Source organism: Pempheris klunzingeri, chromosome 1 (genome assembly GCF_042242105.1).
Source record: "Pempheris klunzingeri isolate RE-2024b chromosome 1, fPemKlu1.hap1, whole genome shotgun sequence".
NCBI lineage: Eukaryota > Metazoa > Chordata > Actinopteri > Acropomatiformes > Pempheridae > Pempheris > Pempheris klunzingeri.
Genome location: NC_092012.1, coordinates 23,849,732 through 23,871,683, shown reverse-complemented (window position 1 = coordinate 23,871,683; position 21,952 = coordinate 23,849,732). Strand labels below are relative to the sequence as shown.

General features: G+C 43.9%; 1 protein-coding gene across 3 annotated transcripts in view; it reads right to left on the bottom strand.

Moving 5' to 3' along the window:
* Positions 1 to 21,952, bottom strand: part of LOC139219473 (SH2 domain-containing adapter protein F-like) — a 272,340-nt gene that overhangs the window by 37,406 nt on the left and 212,982 nt on the right. The window contains exons 3-5 of one of the 3 annotated variants that reach the window (XM_070851376.1): positions 1,272 to 1,490; positions 405 to 503; positions 238 to 288 (exon numbers count right to left, since the gene is read on the bottom strand). In XM_070851376.1, the coding sequence (XP_070707477.1) occupies positions 238 to 288; positions 405 to 503; positions 1,272 to 1,490 (369 nt within the window). The remainder of the gene's footprint in view (positions 1 to 237; positions 289 to 404; positions 504 to 1,271; positions 1,491 to 21,952) is intronic. The other 2 variants (XM_070851460.1, XM_070851536.1) reach the window with 2 other exon arrangements.

The window sequence follows — 21,952 nt, the reverse complement described above, 5'->3', positions numbered from 1 at the left end:
CACCCACTTAGCCGGAGACCGTTAACCATGACAGACTGCTGTTTAGTGCACTAGCAGTACAAAGCACTGCCTCTGAGCTGAGTGAATGTTGCTATGAGCTAAAGGTATTGTCACGTTTGTTAAGGCTGTTTTGCTTGTGTTTATGTGATTGTAGCATTTAACAGAGTTGTTATTTCTCAGACTGAAAAACTACAAGAGGCTGTCAGTCAGCAAATGTGTGGAGAACCAATGAGTTACCTAGTGGTGGTGCTCTCTTCGTGGACTTTTCTCCAACGTTGCAGACTCTGCCTTTAAGTAACAAATAAATCCCAGACCATGAGATTCAGTGCAACCCATAATCAAAGTGTAAGATGGATATATATAAAGAGACAAGAGACACTCCCCATCCCCATCTACAGTGGTACCTGTGAGGGATTTTGAGGTCCAGTCCTTTCTTCTGTGGGGACCTGATCCAGTGCCACTTACAGAGCCCTCGTAGCTAATGCAGTCATAACAAAGCAGAGCTGTTCAAGGATAAGAAAAGAAAAAATATAAAAATAAAATGGGCAATGAAAAATGGAGTTGCTGAATTTTCTCTTCTTATATCAGTCAAATTATATCAATCAAAAGGCTTGACATTTTTTCAATTTGGTTGGTATATTTATATTTCAAAGCCATATTCTGTCCAGGAACAGCCCTGTTTGATGTTATGGCTGTGTTAGCCATGCTGAAGCTCTCAAACCACAATGCACAACCAATCACACCCCCCTGCAGCATAGGTATCATCTTCATTTAAAAAGGCAGCAGCTGGATCAAAACAGTAAACACTGGGCTGGACAACTGCAAGTGAGCGTTTACTAGAAGAGAGAAAAAGTGTTAACAGAGAGTTTAAAGCAGCAGCCACAGCAGAGCACTCAAAGCCTTACAGAAAGCAAAATAAAATGTGTCTGGCACCTGGGTTAGTTAAGCAAAAAATAAACTTTTATTGTGTTAAATGCTTGAAATTTAAATAAGGCAGCCCTTACAGAAATGCAGTCTAAACTGGATTAGTTTACATGATCAGACTCCTGGTCTGAGTGCTTTTAATGGATTAGGATGAAGAAATATTGTTTTCTGTCTGTGTCAAGAAAACACGTACTTGTAAAGAGCAAAGCCGGGAGGTTGTGTTTATTTTTCACAACTCTACTAATTTATTTTGGCTACTTCTCCTTATGTCATGTACTATGTTAATGGTTATTTTAAGTGGAACTTGACAGGGCATAATAAAGTTACGTCTAACGTCTCTGCCATACCTGCAAAGGCTTTGGAAATTCTCTCTTTTTTCCACTCCCAGGGTTGGTCATACTCCTCAGGGGGGCGCTCATCATCCTGGGGCAGTCGGCTTTCTCTGGAGTAACAAAAGCACTCAGTGTATGAGTCTCCACCATTCTCAGTTGGCTCATAAGGTGTGTCATACAGGGGCAGCTGCCTCACTGATCCTTCCTTAGGTCCTCGTCCACCAGATCGTATTTCTACAAACAAGGAGAAAGACTGGTTGTTAATGCTAGGTTTCTGATATAAAACTTTACCGCCCAGACCAGGAAACACTGTCAGCGTATGAGTTATGAGTTAAGAGTGTTGATACACAAAACACTAAAGCAACAAATTTTGTAAAGGTTGACTTGCGAATTTCTTGTATAGCATACAATGGATGTGTGGAGATATTTCAGCTGATTTGATTGGGAGACAAAATTGCCTCATATTCTCAGTTTCAGCTTCTTGCTCTGGGTAGCTGTGGCTCAGATGTAGAGCAGGTCCGCCAACTGAAAGTTTGGTAGTTTAATCCCCAGCTCTTCCAGTTCACATGTCGCAGTGTTCTTGGGCAGAACACTGAACACAAAATTGTGTGAGAATTATTCACAATAATTATTGCATAACATAGATAATTGATAGTTCCTCTATCAAGACAACTGTCTTGATGAAAAAGCAAACATGACCTGGGACTCTTGTAGAGCAGTTAGATGCTTTGCTATCACATTATGGCCTAAATGCACACTAACAACAGTTAGCAAGACATTGCAGGACTTACAAGAGTTACACAGAGCTGCAATGGATCAAAAACCTTATTGTATGGATTGTACCACTGAGTCCTGGATCAGCTAAATGAAATAAAGAGAGACACATATATATATTTGCTTTCCTTTTATTGCTTAAAAAACGTAACACTTAAAGTAAGGAATGTCTGCTCATTTGTTCTTTTTTCTTCTTCTCTGCATTTTGCAATGTGGGCATCCCATTGTTGAGATTCAACATGCCACGCTACGTACAGATCATGGTTCAACTACGGGCTGTTACACCACTACTTTCTGATGACATAAGATGGCCGCAAAATCTACAGATACTGTCTCACAGGTCTCAAGTATAAATCCTCCACTCGTCATAGTCAGGAAGAAAAATTCTGCATGTTGATAGGATGTTTGAGTGGTACAGAAGTGGCCTCTTGTATGTATCGAATGATGGTGACAGTTTGCTCTTGCTAAACTGATGACAGAACTGAGAAGTAGAAAAGAGTGTTGAAATGAAGGAAGATGAGACTTTGGAGGCAGAACACCTGGAAAAGTATGTTTTAACTGTTTTAAACAGCCTTGCCTCTATGTGACAGACTGTACATGCCTGCTCTGTCAGAACATAGGTGGAGAGTGTGCTATAGGAAACCAAAGTAGAACGCATCTCCTTAATCGCTCCTGAGTTAGTGCCCCAATTTAACATTGCAAAACTGTATTCTTGTTTGGTAAAGCATTAACAGCTTTAACAATTTGAAACTATTCTGAGAAATGTAAGCTCATGATGACATCTTCTTAGCCAGAATAGAAACACTGACTGCAGAGCTGCAACATTCCACGATGGGCTCCCTCAAAATTGATATCTTCAGTAAAATTGATTCTTTCTATGAATCTCAGGTCAGAGATAGCTTCAATAAAAGACGAGCTTAAAAAGTGTATCAACAGTATACAGAATAAGGTGGATGCACACAGTAATTTTACTGGAATTGGAGCATGGTGTAATGGATTGCAGCACTCACATTAGCAAGCTAGAGGCTAAGGTGCACTCACTGACAAACAGGGTGGCATACGTGGATAACGGATAGAAGGACCTGGAAAACACAATGCAGAGGAACAGCATTCATCTTGTGGAAGTACTGGAGGGAGTGGTGGGCCAATGACCAACAGAGGTCATGTCCCAGCTGCTACACGATCTGCTCAACTAGGAATGGAAGCCGCTGCTTGACCCTGCTCAATGCACCGTGCCCAGCCAATCCCAGGCTTGAGAATCTCCGCGAAAACACACACACATTCGTACTGACATACTTATGAGATGTGAAGAAGCATCTCACCTCCATTGAAAAGGTAAGATTGGTTCACTATTTAATCACCACACTACGGCTGTGGCTAAGAAGTGGACTGGCTTTGGAGGTTTGAAGCGCCTGCTATGAGCCTGTCCAGGCATGAATTTCTTCCTCATTACTGGATGACTCAACACATAGTTTTGAGGAGCGAGCTCTTGCAGCTGATTTCATCAAAACAGTGTGAAATTGGCTGCTGTGTACCTACGTGGCGTGGAACAAATAGACGGCTATTTGGTTGTACTGGAATGCTAGTTCACAGGCTAACTGGCAGGTTTCTGTGAAGTTGACTTTGCTGAGTTCACTGTGGGTTCACACTAATTATAAAATTAATGTGTGTTTCAAGCTTTTATTCATCTCCTCAATACATGCATCTTTAAACACTTCCATCCCTCCAACAGGTTCTGGGTCTGCCATGGGGTCTCCTCCCAGTTGAACATGCTGGGAAAACCTCTAAGGGGAGGCCCCATGGGGCAAACTGACCAGATGTGTGAACCCCCAAAGTCTGAATATGACTCTGTCTATATGACTTTCTCTATATGAATATTGCAGATAAAATACATTGTTCAGAAGATCAAGCTCCAGCATTGGCATCAATTGAGAGGGAATTTACATAACCTTTTCCCATCCATGCTTTTATAGCACAGACAGGGAAAAAATCCTTTTTTCGTTCTACATTCCTCACTTCGGAATAATAAATTGTTGAAGGTGGATAGGAAAACTGGAGGAGGTGGGCTGTAGCAGGGATTATGTTTATTAAAGATGTCTTGGAGGGTGATTAATTCCTTTGAACAGATGATGCCTAAATATAAAATCCTTAATAAAGGTTTTTTGGAAGTACCTCCAGTTGAGTAGCTGCTTTTTGTCCACGCAAAAGAGACTACCTCTCATAAATCAACCATGAGACAATCTCACCAACCAAGTCTTGCAGGGCTTAAGAGAGGTCAGTTGACAATCTTTACGACCTGGAACTTATAGCAAAATATAATTGTATTCATGAACAAAGTACTTGGTACAAAATGTTTGCAAGATCCTGCACTTTGTATTTTAGGAATAATTGTGAGGGGGGAAGGCCTATCAGCTCTAGTGCTTAGACACTGGAAAACTGACAATGTCATACCTTTTGGTGAATGGGTGGGGGAAATGACTCAGAAAGCCACTTATGAACAATTGACTTTTAAGTTGAATAACAGACATGAGGCTTTTTTGAAAATATGGGGCCCTTTCATGAATGAAATATTAAGTAGCTAAAGATACGTTGATCTGATTATAGTCTTTGTCACTCATATGATGAGTGACAAATGATGTGATAATGGTTTTATATATGTTTATGTACATGTAAGAAAGAGATGTCATGTAACCCACCATCCTTCACTACTATGTGATGTATAAACAACTATATGTGGATAATAGGGGCCAAACAATGATGACGGTTTAAGTGTCAAATGTGGCAGTGTGATTAGACGTCTTCCCTGTTACTACTAGATAAAAATATGTTACTGCTTACCCTGTGTAATATAACGTGCATAACTTTTTTTTTGGTAGGGGGGTTTGTTATTGTTTCTGTTTTTGGAAAACTGATAAAAAGTGAATAACAAAAAAAAAGTTTGTTTTTCCCCTGATGTTCTGAATCTGATAAACATCACCTGACCTACACTAAGATACAACTTCACCCTTTTATTCTCCATGCAAGAAGGTGAAAAAGACATGACTCCAAACGACAACTGCATAATTGCCTCGTAGCCCAAGGGAGCTCTCGTGGAAAAATGAGCAATGCATAAAGCCTAGTGGTGGTGGAAGTGGAGGGGTAGAGTGAGGTGAGGCTGCCAGGTCCCACATCTCAGCGTAATCCCACATGAAGCAAACTCACACTCTTTGATCTCACAGTTAAAAGACATATCATTATTACAAGATCTTGGCATGATTAGATCCTACCTCTCCTGCAGTTGAACAAATGGCTCTAAAACAGGGTGACAGAAGCAAAGGGAGACTTCCACAGGGTAACCCCCTGTGGAAGTCTCTTTTAGAGTGTGAGGGGAGGAAGGTATTTCTGGTGGGGTGATGAGTTAATCCTTCAACTGGAGGCATGCTGCCTTCAATAAACAGCTGCAGTTGACAACTAGAACTTCTAGAAACAGGATTCAACAGGATTTCAACAGTCATGCAGAGGAGCAGCAGCACTGACCACAACCATTTGTTTAGTGCTTCTAAAAAAGATGTGTGTGAGGACAGTAGATCATGTTGCTGAGATCCAAACAGCTACTTTCAAGCCACAAACCATTTTCCCTAATGAGAGGAGACATGGATACTGAGTGTCATAAAAACTTAACTGTAAATCAAAAGTCAGTTGATGTAAGGTTCCACATGTGAGCTGAAAATCCAAAACAGTCAGGAGAAGCACTAAGCTTTGAAACAAGTGACAGATCCAGACTTTATTATCATTTTTCTCTACAGTTTATGAACTAGAGAGATTAATTCCTTTGGGTGAGAGAGGAATATATTCCTTACAATAAATCCAGGAAGGCTCCTGTTCTACTTACTACAGGAAGAATCCTCTGGGCATATTGTCATGGCAGTTGGCAGAGAGCTCTGGGTTAAAGCCAAAAAACATTTACTGCAGCCAACCTGGCATCTGCATCCTGCTGCACATAAAGGACTACCCAAACCATGTAGCCCTCATTATTCAGACCATTCTGTCTGACTGGTTCTCATTCTCCATTATTGCCAACTAGTTACCACAATTGCATTTGCAAGAATGTAGCAAATAACTATGGCTAACAGTTTCTTATGTAAAGGAAAGAATTTTTTGCTGCAAAGCGCTTGAAAGAACACAGTGAATATCTGGACATCATTGAGGAGATCTCTTGTGCACATTGAAGGATTAAATATGATGGACTTCACACCCCAGGAAAACAATGGCCAGAAAATACCCAGGTTTCAAGGATTTGCTCTGTCTCCTCTGCCAGCTAAGTCAACACCTGAACTTGCGTATTTTTTATAATTTCAGAGAATTTCTTTATTAACAAGGTGGATTTCTGCAGAGTGCATCTGACGAATAGATAGTTCCTCATTCACCCATTCATACAGGCTCAATATAAGTTGGAGGAGACTATTCTTTCACACACATCCACACACTGAAGCTATGCTTCTGGAGCAAGTTGGGGTTCAGTGTCTTACCCAAGGACACTTCAGCATGCTGACTCATAGGAGCTGGGGATCGAACCAGCGACCTTCCAAATGATAGATGACCCACTCTACCTCTGAGCCACAGCTCAGATATCTGCTGTATCTTCACAATTTCACAATTTCAATATTCTCTACTTGGTTTGATTTTTAGAAACATCTTGCAAAGTGTATGCAATCAACAAGCTTTTTCTTATGCCTTTCTGTTTCTTCTGAAAGCCGTACCTTTTCACACACAGACTCACAGAGCTGGATCACCTGTCATTCACTATCCATACTGCTTCTCCTTAAGGGTCGTAGGGGTGCTTGAGCCTATCCCAGCTGACATTGGGCAGGAGGCTGGGAGACAAGTCAATCGCAAAGCTGACACATAGAAACTGACACTCACATTCACACCTACGGGCAATTTCTGTGGGAGGAAGCCAGAGCCTGGAGCAACATGCAAACAAAGGCAGGTTCAAACCTTGAACCCTCTCGCTGTGAGGCACCAGTGCTAACCACCATGCTGGCCCCTTGTGTGGTAGGAAATTTATTTAAAGAGAATTTCAAACAAGCAACAAAAGTGTATTAATTTGTTCATCCACAGGATGTAGACACAGAAAGTCAAGAACATTCAAAAAATGATAAGAACTGTCTAGTCAGCCACATGTAATATCCTATAGAAGGCAAGCCAATGTGGGTGTGTGCACTAGTTTATGTGTAAATTAGGTATTTCCCCAGATGGTTGAGGGAATACGAATAAGTTGTGTCTTCCACAGCACACAAGCTGCTATCTACATGGATTCATTAGTTTACTGGAGCAGGACAATAAACCTTAAGAGACAACACACAAAAAAGAAGAGGGAGGTGGATGATGACAGAATTAAGCCAGAGAAAGTTACAGAGGCAGAGAGAAATAGTGTCAGATAGGGACAGCGGGGATGTATGAAAAAAGAACGAACCAAAGAACAATAGTCAATGAATAGAGACGGAAAGTTGGAAATGGAAAATTAGAGCCAGGCAGGTGATGCAAGTTAGTCACAAAGTGAGACATAAACACTGACTGTGACAGGAAGTCAAAGAGGTTGACAGAAAGAGAGAGTGGTAGACACAGACAGAAGGAGAGAGTGGCAAGAAAAACAATAAATGAAGTGGCTCTCCATATTCAGCAGCTAATGAGAACAAATCATTTGAAAGTTCACTACTGATGTAAATAACTAGATTAGGTTAGGTGATTTATGAGGTTTGGTATTAACAGACCAGTGTGTCTATGTGCAATAATCTTGAATTACATCAGAAGGAGTTTTCCAAATAATTTCCATGTGGTAACATTTCCAAGGTAGCTGTCTTCGTTCTCTATGTAATCACACTTGCTTGTTGTTAAAATGCATGTTAGCATGCTACCTATTTGGGTAAAGTATTGGATGAAAGGACATTTTGACCTGATGATGGTGCTAGACTGCTAGGATCCTGGGGACCATGAACAACTGTACACAATTTGGTGCCCATCCATGAGATGTTGTAGATGTAGATGCTGAGATATTTCACAGGATAACTGAAAAATTTGACCTGCTTTTGATGCTGGATGAAAAGGCAGGTGATCACCAAAACCTCATAGCAGCCCTAATGAAAAAAACCCAGGACCGACCAACATTGTGTTGTGCTTTAACAAGTGGTAATGTTCAATTTGGCTATCAGAAATAATTAATAATTATCAAAGATAATTAATAATTATTAAAATAAATGAACTTTGATTAAAGTCCACCTCGATTGGGGCACCACCTCGAAAAACGAGGAAAAGACAGCCGTTTTAATTGATTTAGTCTCATAAAAATACTAAACTATCAATTTGGAATTATGTTTTATAATTAATTTAATAATTACTACCAAAATTACCACATTGATAGCTAGCTGAAGGATTTTGGAGTTCTTGACAGTGTAGAGGTTGGCAGTGTCCACAGTTGTACAACATTAACGGAGACAGCAGGTATTAAAACATTTATTAAAACAGAGCAAAATTCAGGGACATCATTTGTTATGCATTAAGGACTTGTACTTTGGTTGTAAGTACAGCTGAAGCAGAGTAGGTATTAAAGACATCTGCTGTTGCAGAAACAAAATCAATCAAACAATCTAACTAAATCTCTATGACTAAACTAAAATAATATGAGTGTAAGAGTGTGTGTGTGTGTGTGTGTGTGTGTGTGTGTGTGTGTGATAAGGCTGAGGAATGTGAGATGGGTCCCACAAAGGTGGGGGAGAGAGACCAAATGGTGATGTCCAGACCCCCTGGGGTGTGGGTCAGAGGCAGACAAAGGAAAGCTAAGTGCTGTTAGCTTAGCTTTGTCCCTCAGTGGCCTGTTGCAGACTGTGTGTGTGAGAGAGATAAAGGTGCAGGTTAAGACAGGATGGTTAGTTTGTAGGCTAACATCAACTAAACTTAATGGATGCACAGTAATCTGCAACACATCACAATAATCAAACTCAAGGAACATTAAAGCAAGTCAATACATTAACAAGGGTAAACCATGTATGCAGTAATGCTATGCTAATTATGCCCAGTTAGAGGTTGTTACCAGTCCTTAAAAGGGGAGACAAAGTGTCCTTGAGGGTGCTGCTTTCTCAGCTTGTTGCTGGAGGAAAGGTGTGGTTCGTGTCCGTGCTGTGTGGTTGCAGGCTGGAGGAATCCGGTCGCTCCTTTGTTCCTGTTAGTTAGCAGCTCTTTGCTAACTTGCTGGTGTGCTCCTGTTGTTGGTTATCAGCTGGCAGACTCTGGGTCGTGCCTGCTGGCGCTGATCTGCTTACTTCAGGCAGGACCTTGTGTCGCTACCATGAAGGAGGTGGCTGCTCTGGACAGACCACACTGAGGCAGAGCTTAGCTGAGTTGAGCTGGTCTCTCCTCTTCAGGAAAGATCAGGAGAGCTGGTCTCTCCTCTGCAGGAGGAGAGGGAGCAGGAAATACCTGGTCTCTCCACTTCAGGAGGGACGATGAGAAAGAGAGAGTTCAGTGGGGGTGAACTGGTTTTGTGGGCCTGCGGTCGTAAAATCATGTGTCCCCTCCGGCCAATGGTGACAGTGGAGCTGGGCGCGGGGGTGATTTCACACCTATCTGTGAAACTGGGCATTGGGGAAAGGAGCCTAGTAGTTTTACACAGACAAAGAAACATGCGGTCTTCACCATGTGCCATTCACTGTATAGTGAAGCCCAACAATTGTCATCCTTTGAAGCCATGCCATCAGCATGGCTAAAAACAAAAGTTTTCAAACAGAAAATGAAGTAAAGTCCTAAACACAGACATGCTTTTAACATCCTTTTAATTGCCCCCTGGGGACAAATAAAGTTTTTTGAATTGAAAAAAATGTAATTGAATTTCTGTTATCATTAAAAGGGTTGCTAATCAACAAAGTTATTAACTGGAATTTCTACTTAACATGGGATGATGTAAAAGCATTAAGAAGCCTCCTGTGATCTAATGCTGCCTCACTGTGTAACAATGGAAATGCTTCACTTACGTAAATCCATTTCAACTGCAGGGCCATTGCATGGGTAATGGCATTACTCCTGTGCCAAGGACAATTTGCAATTACAGTTTGTTCTTTCATCTTCATTAATAGAAGATGAATGGGGACATTGACCCAAAGGTACGCTGTCTACCTACATGAATCACAGAATAGCCCTCACTGTTACCTTGTGCAGCTCTATAGAGACCAAACAAAAAGATGAGTAGGAGACCAGCATACTGATAAGGAGACACCAAATACAGATGTGATTAGTCATTTACATGTGCTGTCAACTGCACTGCAGTAAAAGAAGAAGATAGCAGTCAAATGCACAGAAGCCAGAATCCTTTCTTGACACGCAGTGAGGAGAAGTTAATCTGAAATAGTGACAGACTGCTTGGCTGATGCTGTTGGATGCAGAACATCCCACAGCCTTCTGGGAGGGAAGCTATTTTTCTACAGGCTGCAGTTCTGAGCTGAACTAGCTGTGGCTATTGTTGCTGTGTTGAAATAAGACTGTTGGTGGATTAGAGGAGAGTGCACCCAGAGTTCAAGTTGTGCATGTCTGTTGGGAGGAGAAGACAGAATGGGAGTTGGGAAGAGGAGAGGAGACAAACATAGAAGAGGAGACAGGGTAGGAAAGGAACGACAAGTCAGTGATGCCAGAGAGTGTGTCGTGTGTCAATGCCTCTGCCTCTGCCTCTGTGATCACAGACAGGGAGAAAGGAAGAGTCTGGTGACACATGGATGTGGCTTTGATGAATAGTCACTTCAGACTCAAACAAAACCATCTTACAGCTATACACTTAAATAGGTGCCTTGCTGCGAGTAGGGGGAATCTCATACTTTTAAAATCTATCCAACATTTTTGCTCATTGTGTGATATAATTGAATAGCCTCTCCTGGCTACACAACAAAACATACTGAAGCCTAAGCCAAGAAATCAGGGGGAAATTAAGTTCTACCACATCCACGCTAAGTGGAATTGACAATGACAGTACTTTCCCTGGGCTGTCTCTTATTCATGGAGATGGATGCATGCTGAAACACATATTTTACTCCCAAAATGGGTTACAAACAGAGAACAGCAGCATAGCTTCATCTAACAACATTGCACAACCTGAACTGTTTATGACCTCAGTTTTACTTAGAAATACACCAGCAGTCTAAACTATTAAGCCCCTTAGATATGGACACCATGTGCACCTATTCCTGAACTTCAAATTCAAGGCTCATTATGAGGTATATCAGCATAAAATGAAGATGAAACTGCAGCAGATTAGAAAAAAGTGTCAAGTTCAACGAAGCATAAATATTGATTATGTCAAAAAAAATCTTCAGGCTGAAGAAGAAGCAGATATGGAGACACTGAAACACTTGGTATTGATTTGTTCCCTTTATCTGACATGGCTAGTTCTGCTGGAACAGGATTGTGACCTGTTTAACAATTCTTCCAGTCCAGAGGACGTGCATGTCCTCTGGGAAATGTGCATTAATTGGGCTCTGGCGAAGCAAATAGTTAGACAGCAGTGACCTCACTCTCTTTCTTTACATTGCTTTTTTGACCTTCAGATGAGTGCAGCCTCTAGATAGGGGATGACACATAGCTACATGCTTAGAGGGGAAATACAGTAAGGATGGATTATCACAGTAAGCTGCTACCATTGTTTAAATGACGAATGTCTAATGCCCGTTAACCGGTATCTGAGCGAAACAGATAAAAGAATGGATAACACTCTGTCTTTTAAAAGACAGGAGAAGTTAACTGTCACTTGCAGACAGGACTGCCTTTATGTGAATATAAATATAACTAAAGCTACATGCAGCATTGAATGGGCCCTTGCCCTCCGAACAGAGAGTGTAGTCAGCCATGGTGCTGCTACCAGAGGTCGTTCAACACAGCTCTGAATTTTCATGACTACTGGACACTGCCTGAATGAGGTGAATATCACCTCCTGTGTCCACAATCTGGTGCTAGAGAAAGAAAATACATGTAAAAATCAGGTGATCTTTGTCATATGAGGCTGACATCCTGTTGTCAGGAGGTAATGCGTTGAATGTGATTCAGAATGGGCATGCAGGTATCTCTTCAGGCCTGGACTCTTATCCAGGGGCAGGATCAGTGAATCAGCAGTATAGCATAGTAAGTATATCAGCAAGAATTTGTAAGGATGCACCAAGACCTCACTTGTCATGCTCAACCACCCCAAAATGCAATGTCTCTTTGCGACTGTCTAGCTACAGGTAACACCACAGTATGGCTGGTGAGACGTTTGGCTGGATACAATAATTAAGAATGATGGTGAGTACTGATGCATGCAAGAATCAACCACGCAACACCTACTGGAATTAATTATTTCCTTCAATTTAGAGAATGCACATGGACATGGACATGGACATGTTCATTTCTACTAGTCCCTGTAGACTATATTCCTTTTGAATTATGTTGAGCAGTGTGAGCTTTCAGGTGATTTCTTTATTGCTTTTTGCCTGGGAGTTTTCTGTCACGATTTACTTTCAAGATTAGAGATGCCTTTTTCAGCAACTGTAAACATTTCTATGTGCGCAGTGATGTCACTACAGCAAATATTGCGAGACATTTAAATAGTAAAACTAAAAGCTGTAGTTAAACGAACAGAAGAAAACATTTAACAATAAAGTTACAATTAGTCTATATACCTGACAATCATCGTGAAAAATATTATATTGAGGGGAAGTGGCAATTTTACATTTGACATTTGATTTACATTGAAATTTACATGTGTGGTAAACAATTTTCATTCAACTGTAGCTCTGACAGTGATGTCACAATTAATACAGCCATGTGATGCACAGAAGACATGTTGTTTGAGCAGGAGGAGGAGGCACCATCGAGCCTGCTTGCCATAACCAAGAGCAAGAAACACATCTGATTACACATTTTAGTGCCCCTGATACCTATGCCAAATTTGGCAAGTTTTTGAGCATGCCTAGCCCTTCAGTTTCCTGTTTCATGGTGAATAATATGTCCTAAATGGCTGACATCCAGTTGGGTGGAGCTGATGAAAGCCAAAGGAAATGTGTGCCAAATGATGAGAAGAATGTGGATGGAAAATTTTTTGAATTTTCAAGCACCTCTAGCTCCTCGATGCTCAAAGTAATTATGGGGTGCTGTAGAGCCGACGTGCCATGGCCAAACCCAGTTATGATATCAAACTATTTACCCATAGAAACATGGGTGGAGTATTTGCCCATCCTAAAGGCAAAATTGAAAATTGACGTGTGAAACCCAAAATGGCTTACTTCCTGTTGGGTGAACGACTCAAAAAATATATTATCTTGTTGAGCATGAAAACAATGATCCCACAGAGTTTTGTGAATATCCAAGCACAAACCTGGCATGCACTGAGGGCACTACAGAGATCCTTGACCACACCCAAGCACATTGAATGATATGTATGTATGTATATAGTATATTATTTTAACCAATGTCTTAATTAGATTTACAGTACAATTACTGTATTGTGATATACATTGTCACTATAATATAAAATTCCACATACTGTGATAGAAGATTTTGGCCATATTGCCCTCCCCAATGTCAGACAGGAATGTCAGAAAATGTCCTCTCCTTATTTTCATCTGTTTCACCCACACCGACCATCTGGCACAAATATGCTAAGCAAGCTCCACACAGGTGCAGTTGAGTGCAGACCTGTCCTTTTAGAGTACAGACTGGAAGAACAAATACAGAGTAGCAGGTGCTCATTTGCATTATTTTTTTCTACAGCATTGTGGCTCTGAGGGCATGGGAGATATGCAGGGTAGTGTCTACTTTACTCACTTCCAAGGTCCATTGAGAGGAACTAAAAAGGTCATTCTGATGACCGCAATATAGCTTGTATTGATCCTATATTTCCTTGTTTCTTTGTGAGAATGAGTGCTCTGTTTGTGTGAGGAGCTTTGCACGGTTCCCTCTGAATAGTTTGAGGTATGGTTTGGGTCTGGGGTGTGTCAGCTGCTGATAGGCTCCCCAACTGCACATTGTTAGGGCCCGAGCCCCGAGTGAGCATCACTCGGCGAGGACCTATTGGACTTCACCATATTATTATTATTAGGGCCCGAGCACCAAGCGGTGCGAGGACCCTATTGAAACTGCGTGGGGGAAAAACATGCAAGGGAGGAAACGTGCCAGTACCCAAGAACCGAGAGGTGTACGGACCTCATAGGCAGGTAGGCCTCGAGAAAATAAGTCAAATGAAAAAAACCAGGCGACCAGGGGGTCGAAAACATAGTTGAAATTGAAGGAATTATTATTATTAGGGCCCGAGCACCAAGCGGTGCGAGGACCCTATTGAAACTGCGTGGGGGTAAAACATGCAAGGGAGGAAAATGGGCAAGTACCCAAGAACCAAGAGGTGTACGGACCTCATAGGCCCCGAGCAGGTAGGCCTCGAGAAAATACGCGACATGGCAAAAAAAACAGCCAACCAGGGGGCTCGAAACATAGTTGAAATTGAAGGAATTATTAGGGCCCAAGCACCAAGCGGTGCGAGGACCCTATTGAAACTGCGTGGGGGAAAAACGTGCAAGGGAGGAAACGTGCAAGTACCCAAGAACCAAGAGGTGTACGGACCTCATAGTCCCCGAGCAGGTAGGCCTCGGAAAAATATGTCAAATGAAAAAAACCAGGAGACCAGGGGGCCGAAAACATAGTTGAAATTGAAGGAATTATTAGGGCCCGAGCCCCGAGTGAGCATCACTCGGTGAGGACCTATTGGACTTCACCATATTATTATTATTATTAGGGCCCGAGCCCCGAGTGAGCATCACTCGGCGAGGACCTATTGGACTTCACCATATTATTAGGGCCCGAGCACCGAGTGAGCATCACTCGACGAGGACCCTATTGTTCTTCTACGTATTATTAGGGCCCGAGCACCGAGTGGCACACTCGGTGAGGACCCTATTGTTCTTCTACGTATTCTTATTATTAGGGCCCGAGCACCAAGTGAGCATCACTCGGCGAGGACCTATTGGACTTCACCATATTATTAGGGCCCGAGCACCGAGTGAGCATCACTCGGCGAGGACCTACTGGACTTCACCGTATTATTAGGGCCCGAGCACCGAGTGGCACACTCGGCGAGGACCCTATTGTTCTTCTACGTATTTAGGGCCCGAGCACCAAGCGGTGCGAGGACCCTATTGAAACTGCGTGGGGGAAAAACGTGCAAGGGAGGAAAACGGGCCAGAACCCAAGAACCAAGAGGTGTACGGACCTCATAGGCCTCGAGCAGGTAGGCCTCGGAAAAATATGTCAAATGAAAAAAACCAGGAGACCAGGGGGCCGAAAACATAGTTGAAATTGAAGGAAATATTATTAGGGCCCGAGCACCAAGTGGTGCGAGGACCCTATTGAAACTGCATGGGGGAAAAACGTGCAAGGGAGGAAACGTGCAAGTGCCCAAGAACCAAGAGGTGTACGGACCTCATAGTCCCCGAGCAGGTAGGCCTCGGAAAAATACGTCAAATGAAAAAAAACAGGCGACCAGGGGGCCGAAAACATAGTTGAAATTGAAGGAATTATTATTATTAGGGCCCGAGCACCAAGCGGTGCGAGGACCCTATTGAAACCCGAAGGGGAAAACGAGCAAGGGAGGAAAACGTGCAAGTACCCAAGAACCAAGAGGTGTACGGACCTCACAGGCCCCGAGCAGGTAGGCCTCGAAAAAATACGTCAAATGAAAAAAAACAGGCGACCAGGGGGCCGAAAACATAGTTGAAACTGAAGGAATTATTATTATTATTATTATTAGGGCCCGAGCACCAAGCGGTGCGAGGACCCTATTGAAACTGCGTGGGGGAAAACGAGCAAGGGAGGAAAACGGGCCAGAACCCAAGAACCAAGAGGTGTACGGACCTCACAGTCCCCGAGCAGGTAGGCCTCGAAAAAATACGTCAAATGAAAAAAACCAGGCGACCAGGGGGCCCAAAACATAGTTGAAACTGAAGGAATTATTATTATTATTAGGGCCCGAGCACCAAGCGGTGCGAGGACCCTATTGAAACTGCGTGGGGGAAAACGTGCAAGGGAGGAAAACGGGCCAGTACCCAAGAACCAAGAGGTGTACAGACCTCACAGTCCTCGAGCAGGTAGGCCTCGGAAAAATATGTCAAATGGAAAAAACCAGGTGACCAGGGGGCCGAAAACATAGTTGAAACTGAAGGAATTATTATTATTAGGGCCCGAGCACCAAGCGGTGCGAGGACCCTATTGAAACTGCGTGTGGAAAAACGTGCAAGGGAGGAAAACGGGCCAGTACCCAGAAACCAAGAGGTGTATGGACCTCATAGGCAGGTAGGCCTCGAGAAAACACGCGACATGGCAAAAAACCAGCCAACCAGGGGGCTCGGAACATAGTTGAAACTGTGTGGATTATTATTATTATTATTATTATTATTAGGGCCCGAGCACCAAGCGGTGTGAGGACCCTATTGTAACTGTGTGGGGGAAAACGAGCAAGGGAGGAAAACGTGCAAGTACCCAAGAACCAAGAGGTGTACGGACCTCATAGACCCCGAGCAGGTAGGCCTCGAAAAAATACGTCAAATGAAAAAAACCAGGCGACCAGGGGGCCGAAAACATAGTTGAAACTGAAGGAATTATTATTAGGGCCCGAGCACCAAGCGGTGCGAGGACCCTATTGAAACCCGAAGGGGAAAACGAGCAAGGGAGGAAAACGTGCAAGTACCCAAGAACCGAGAGGTGTACGGACCTCACAGGCCCCGAGCAGGTAGGCCTCGAAAAAATACGTCAAATGAAAAAAACCAGGCGACCAGGGGGCCGAAAACATAGTTGAAACTGAAGGAATTATTATTATTATTATTATTATTATTATTATTATTATTATTATTATTATTATTAGGGCCCGAGCACCAAGCGGTGCGAGGACCCTATTGTAACTGTGTGGGGGAAAACGAGCAAGGGAGGAAAACGTGCAAGTACCCAAGAACCAAGAGGTGTACGGACCTCACAGGCCCCGAGCAGGTAGGCCTCGAAAAAATACGTCAAATGAAAAAAACCAGGCGACCAGGGGGCCAAAAACATAGTTGAAACTGAAGGAATTATTAGGGCCCGAGCACCAAGCGGTGCGAGGACCCTATTGAAACTGCGTGGGGGAAAACGTGCAAGGGAGGAAAACGGGCCAGTACCCAAGAACCAAGAGGTGTACGGACCTCACAGTCCTCGAGCAGGTAGGCCTGGGAAAAATATGTCAAATGGAAAAAACCAGGTGACCAGGGGGCCGAAAACATAGTTGAAACTGAAGGAATTATTAGGGCCCGAGCACCAAGCGGTGCGAGGACCCTATTGAAACTGCGTGGGGGAAAAACGAGCAAGGGAGGAAACGTGCAAGTACCCAAGAACAAATAGGTGTACGGACCTCATAGGCCCCGAGCAGGTAGGCCTGGGAAAAATACGTGGAATGGAAAAAACCAGGTGACCAGGGGGCCGAAAACATAGTTGAAACTGTGTGGATTATTATTATTATTATTATTATTATTATTATTATTATTAGGGCCCGAGCACCAAGCGGTGCGAGGACCCTATTGTAACTGTGTGGGGGAAAACGAGCAAGGGAGGAAAACGTGCAAGTACCCAAGAACCAAGAGGTGTACGGACCTCACAGGCCCCGAGCAGGTAGGCCTCGAAAAAATACGTCAAATGAAAAAAACCAGCCGACCAGGGGGCCGAAAACATAGTTGAAACTGAAGGAATTATTATTATTATTATTATTATTATTAGGGCCCGAGCACCAAGCGGTGCGAGGACCCTATTGAAACTGCGTGGGGGAAAACGTGCAAGGGAGGAAAATGGGCCAGTACCCAGAAACCAAGAGGTGTACGGTCCTCATAGGCCCCGAGCAGGTAGGCCTCGAAAAAATACGCAACATGGCAAAAAACCAGCCAACCAGGGGGCTCGGAACATAGTTGAAACTGTCTGGATTATTAGGGCCCGAGCACCAAGCGGTGCGAGGACCCTATTGAAACCCGAAGGGGAAAACGAGCAAGGGAGGAAAACGTGCAAGTACCCAAGAACCGAGAGGTGTACGGACCTCACAGGCCCCGAGCAGGTAGGCCTCGAAAAAATACGTCAAATGAAAAAAACCAGGCGACCAGGGGGCCAAAAACATAGTTGAAACTGAAGGAATTATTATTATTATTATTATTATTATTAGGGCCCGAGCACCAAGCGGTGCGAGGACCCTATTGTAACTGTGTGGGGGAAAACGAGCAAGGGAGGAAAACGTGCAAGTACCCAAGAACCAAGAGGTGTACGGACCTCACAGGCCCCGAGCAGGTAGGCCTCGAAAAAATACGTCAAATGAAAAAAACCAGCCGACCAGGGGCCCAAAAACATAGTTGAAACTGAAGGAATTATTATTATTATTAGGGCCCGAGCACCAAGCGGTGCGAGGACCCTATTGAAACTGCGTGGGGGAAAAACGTGCAAGGGAGGAAAACGGGCCAGTACCCAGAAACCAAGAGGTGTACGGACCTCATAGGCCCCGAGCAGGTAGGCCTCGAAAAAATACGCAACATGGCAAAAAACCAGCCAACCAGGGGGCTCGAAACATAGTTGAAACTGTGTGGATTATTATTATTAGGGCCCGAGCACCAAGCGGTGCGAGGACCCTATTGTAACTGTGTGGGGGAAAACGAGCAAGGGAGGAAAACGTGCAAGTACCCAAGAACCAAGAGGTGTACGGACCTCACAGGCCCCGAGCAGGTAGGCCTCGAAAAAATACGTCAAATGAAAAAAACCAGGCGACCAGGGGGCCAAAAACATAGTTGAAACTGAAGGAATTATTATTAGGGCCCGAGCACCAAGCGGTGCGAGGACCCTATTGAAACTGCGTGGGGGAAAACGTGCAAGGGAGGAAAACGGGCCAGTACCCAAGAACCAAGAGGTGTACGGACCTCACAGTCCTCGAGCAGGTAGGCCTCGGAAAAATATGTCAAATGGAAAAAACCAGGTGAGCAGGGGGCCGAAAACATAGTTGAAACTGAAGGAATTATTATTATTAGGGCCCGAGCACCAAGCGGTGCGAGGACCCTATTGTAACTGTGTGGGGGAAAACGAGCAAGGGAGGAAAACGTGCAAGTACCCAAGAACCAAGAGGTGTACGGACCTCACAGGCCCCGAGCAGGTAGGCCTCGAAAAAATACGTCAAATGAAAAAAACCAGGCGACCAGGGGGCCAGAAACATAGTTGAAACTGAAGGAATTATTATTATTATTATTATTATTATTAGGGCCCGAGCACCAAGCGGTGCGAGGACCCTATTGAAACCCGAGGGGGAAAACGTGCAAGGGAGGAAAACGGGCGAGAACCCAAGAACCGAGAGGTGTACGGACCTCACAGTCCTCGAGCAGGTAGGCCTCGGAAAAATATGTCAAATGGAAAAAACCAGGTGACCAGGGGGCCGAAAACATAGTTGAAACTGAAGGAATTATTATTATTATTATTATTATTAGGGCCCGAGCACCAAGCGGTGCGAGGACCGTATTGAAACCCGAGGGGGAAAACGTGCAAGGGAGGAAAACGGGCGAGAACCCAAGAACCGAGAGGTGTACGGACCTCACAGTCCTCGAGCAGGTAGGCCTCGGAAAAATATGTCAAATGGAAAAAACCAGGTGACCAGGGGGCCGAAAACATAGTTGAAACTGAAGGAATTATTATTATTATTATTATTAGGGCCCGAGCACCAAGCGGTGCGAGGACCCTATTGTAACTGTGTGGGGGAAAACGAGCAAGGGAGGAAAACGTGCAAGTACCCAAGAACCAAGAGGTGTACGGACCTCACAGTCCCCGAGCAGGTAGGCCTCGAAAAAATACGTCAAATGAAAAAAACCAGGCGACCAGGGGGCCAAAAACATAGTTGAAACTGAAGGAATTATTATTATTATTAGGGCCCGAGCACCAAGCGGTGCGAGGACCCTATTGTAACTGCGTGGGGGAAAAGGGAGGAAACGTGCAAGTACCCAAGAACCAAGAGGTGTACGGACCTCACAGTCCCCGAGCAGGTAGGCCTCGAAAAAATACGCGACATGGCAAAAAACCAGCCAACCAGGGGGCTCGAAACATAGTTGAAACTGTGTGGATTATTATTATTATTATTATTAGGGCCCGAGCACCAAGCGGTGCGAGGACCCTATTGAAACTGCGTGGGGGAAAACGTGCAAGGGAGGAAAACGGGCCAGTACCCAAGAACCAAGAGGTGTACGGACCTCACAGTCCTCGAGCAGGTAGGCCTCGGAAAAATATGTCAAATGGAAAAAACCAGGTGACCAGGGGGCCGAAAACATAGTTGAAACTGAAGGAATTATTATTAGGGCCCGAGCACCAAGCGGTGCGAGGACCCTATTGAAACTGCGTGGGGGAAAACGAGCAAGGGAGGAAAACGGGCCAGAACCCAAGAACCAAGAGGTGTACGGACCTCACAGTCCCCGAGCAGGTAGGCCTCGGAAAAATACGTCAAATGAAAAAAACCAGGAGACCAGGGGGCCGAAAACATAGTTGAAATTGAAGGAATTATTATTATTATTATTATTATTATTATTATTATTTTCCTTGTACCGAAACAAACGCAAATTTGGGGGCCTGAACATGCACGAAAAGTCAGGAAAATTTGCACAAAATTCAGGAACGGTGAAAATTTTCGTATTTTATGGGTTTCGTAAACGGGCGTGAAAAGATGGCTCTATAGCGCCACCAAAACTCAGCCCCGGAACTGCGTATTATCTACATGTACGAAAGTTGTAGGGTATATGTATCGCTTCAAGACGCACAGAAAAGTCTCTTGGAGGTATGCCTTAAAACCAACAGGAAGTCGGCCATTTTGGATTTTATGTTGAAAAGTAGGGGTCGTAAATGAACGAACTAGTCCGAGGGGGTTGAAGCAATCGACTTCAAACTTGGTCAGCTGGTAGAAACAAAATCAAGGATGAAAAGTTATTAAAGGTTTTGTATAATCTTTAACGGTTTGGACGTGGCGAGCTTTCAAAATTTTGTGCCTCGCCGTCAAACAGGAAGTTGTTAATAACTTGACTGCAAGTGATCCAATATGCACCAAACTTCACATGTCTGATGAGAGTCCCGCCCCGAACACATCTACATGTCAATATTCATTCTAAATCACAGCGCCACCTAGTGGTGGCAGGAAACTTTATGTTTTACGCTACGATGGCTCAAGACCAGCCAGTTGATCGGATCCACTTCAAATTTGGTCAGGAAAGCCTCAAGATGTTGATGTTGGTCTGGAGCGAACGCCATGACTCTCTGTCAAAAGCTGTTGCCGTGGCGACGCAGACAATGTCGATTGAAATTTTTTTTTCGCCATCAGAATTAAAAGTGCTGTAACTCCACTGTACAAGTTCCTATCTTCACCAAATTCATACAATTTGATGACTGTCCAGCTCTGAAGACATGTACGTGGCAATTTTGAACCATAGTCATAGCGCCACTTACTGGCTGGAGGAGGTACATGTCTTCTTTCTCGGACGTCTCTCTCTCAGCAGGTTAACCACAGGCACCTCAAATTTGAGCCAAACATTCTCAAGATGTGGTTGATGCAAAGGTATGAAGGTCTTGAGGTTTCGCCAAACGCTGTCACTGTGGCGACGCCCTGTTCGCCATGAAACACGAATTTGATTTCCGAGCTTACACATGCGTGCACACTCACCAAATTTGGCATACACGTCAGGAGGCCTACAATGAATAATCTTATTGGGTTAACAGGTTTGGGTGGGGGAAAATGGCTCTACGGCGCCCCCTACAACATTTTGACGACCTAGCCCCCGGGCTACATTTGACCTACATCTACCAAATTCGGTATACTTATGCAGGACAATAGGACCTACAAAAAAGCCTCTTGGAGCGTTGAC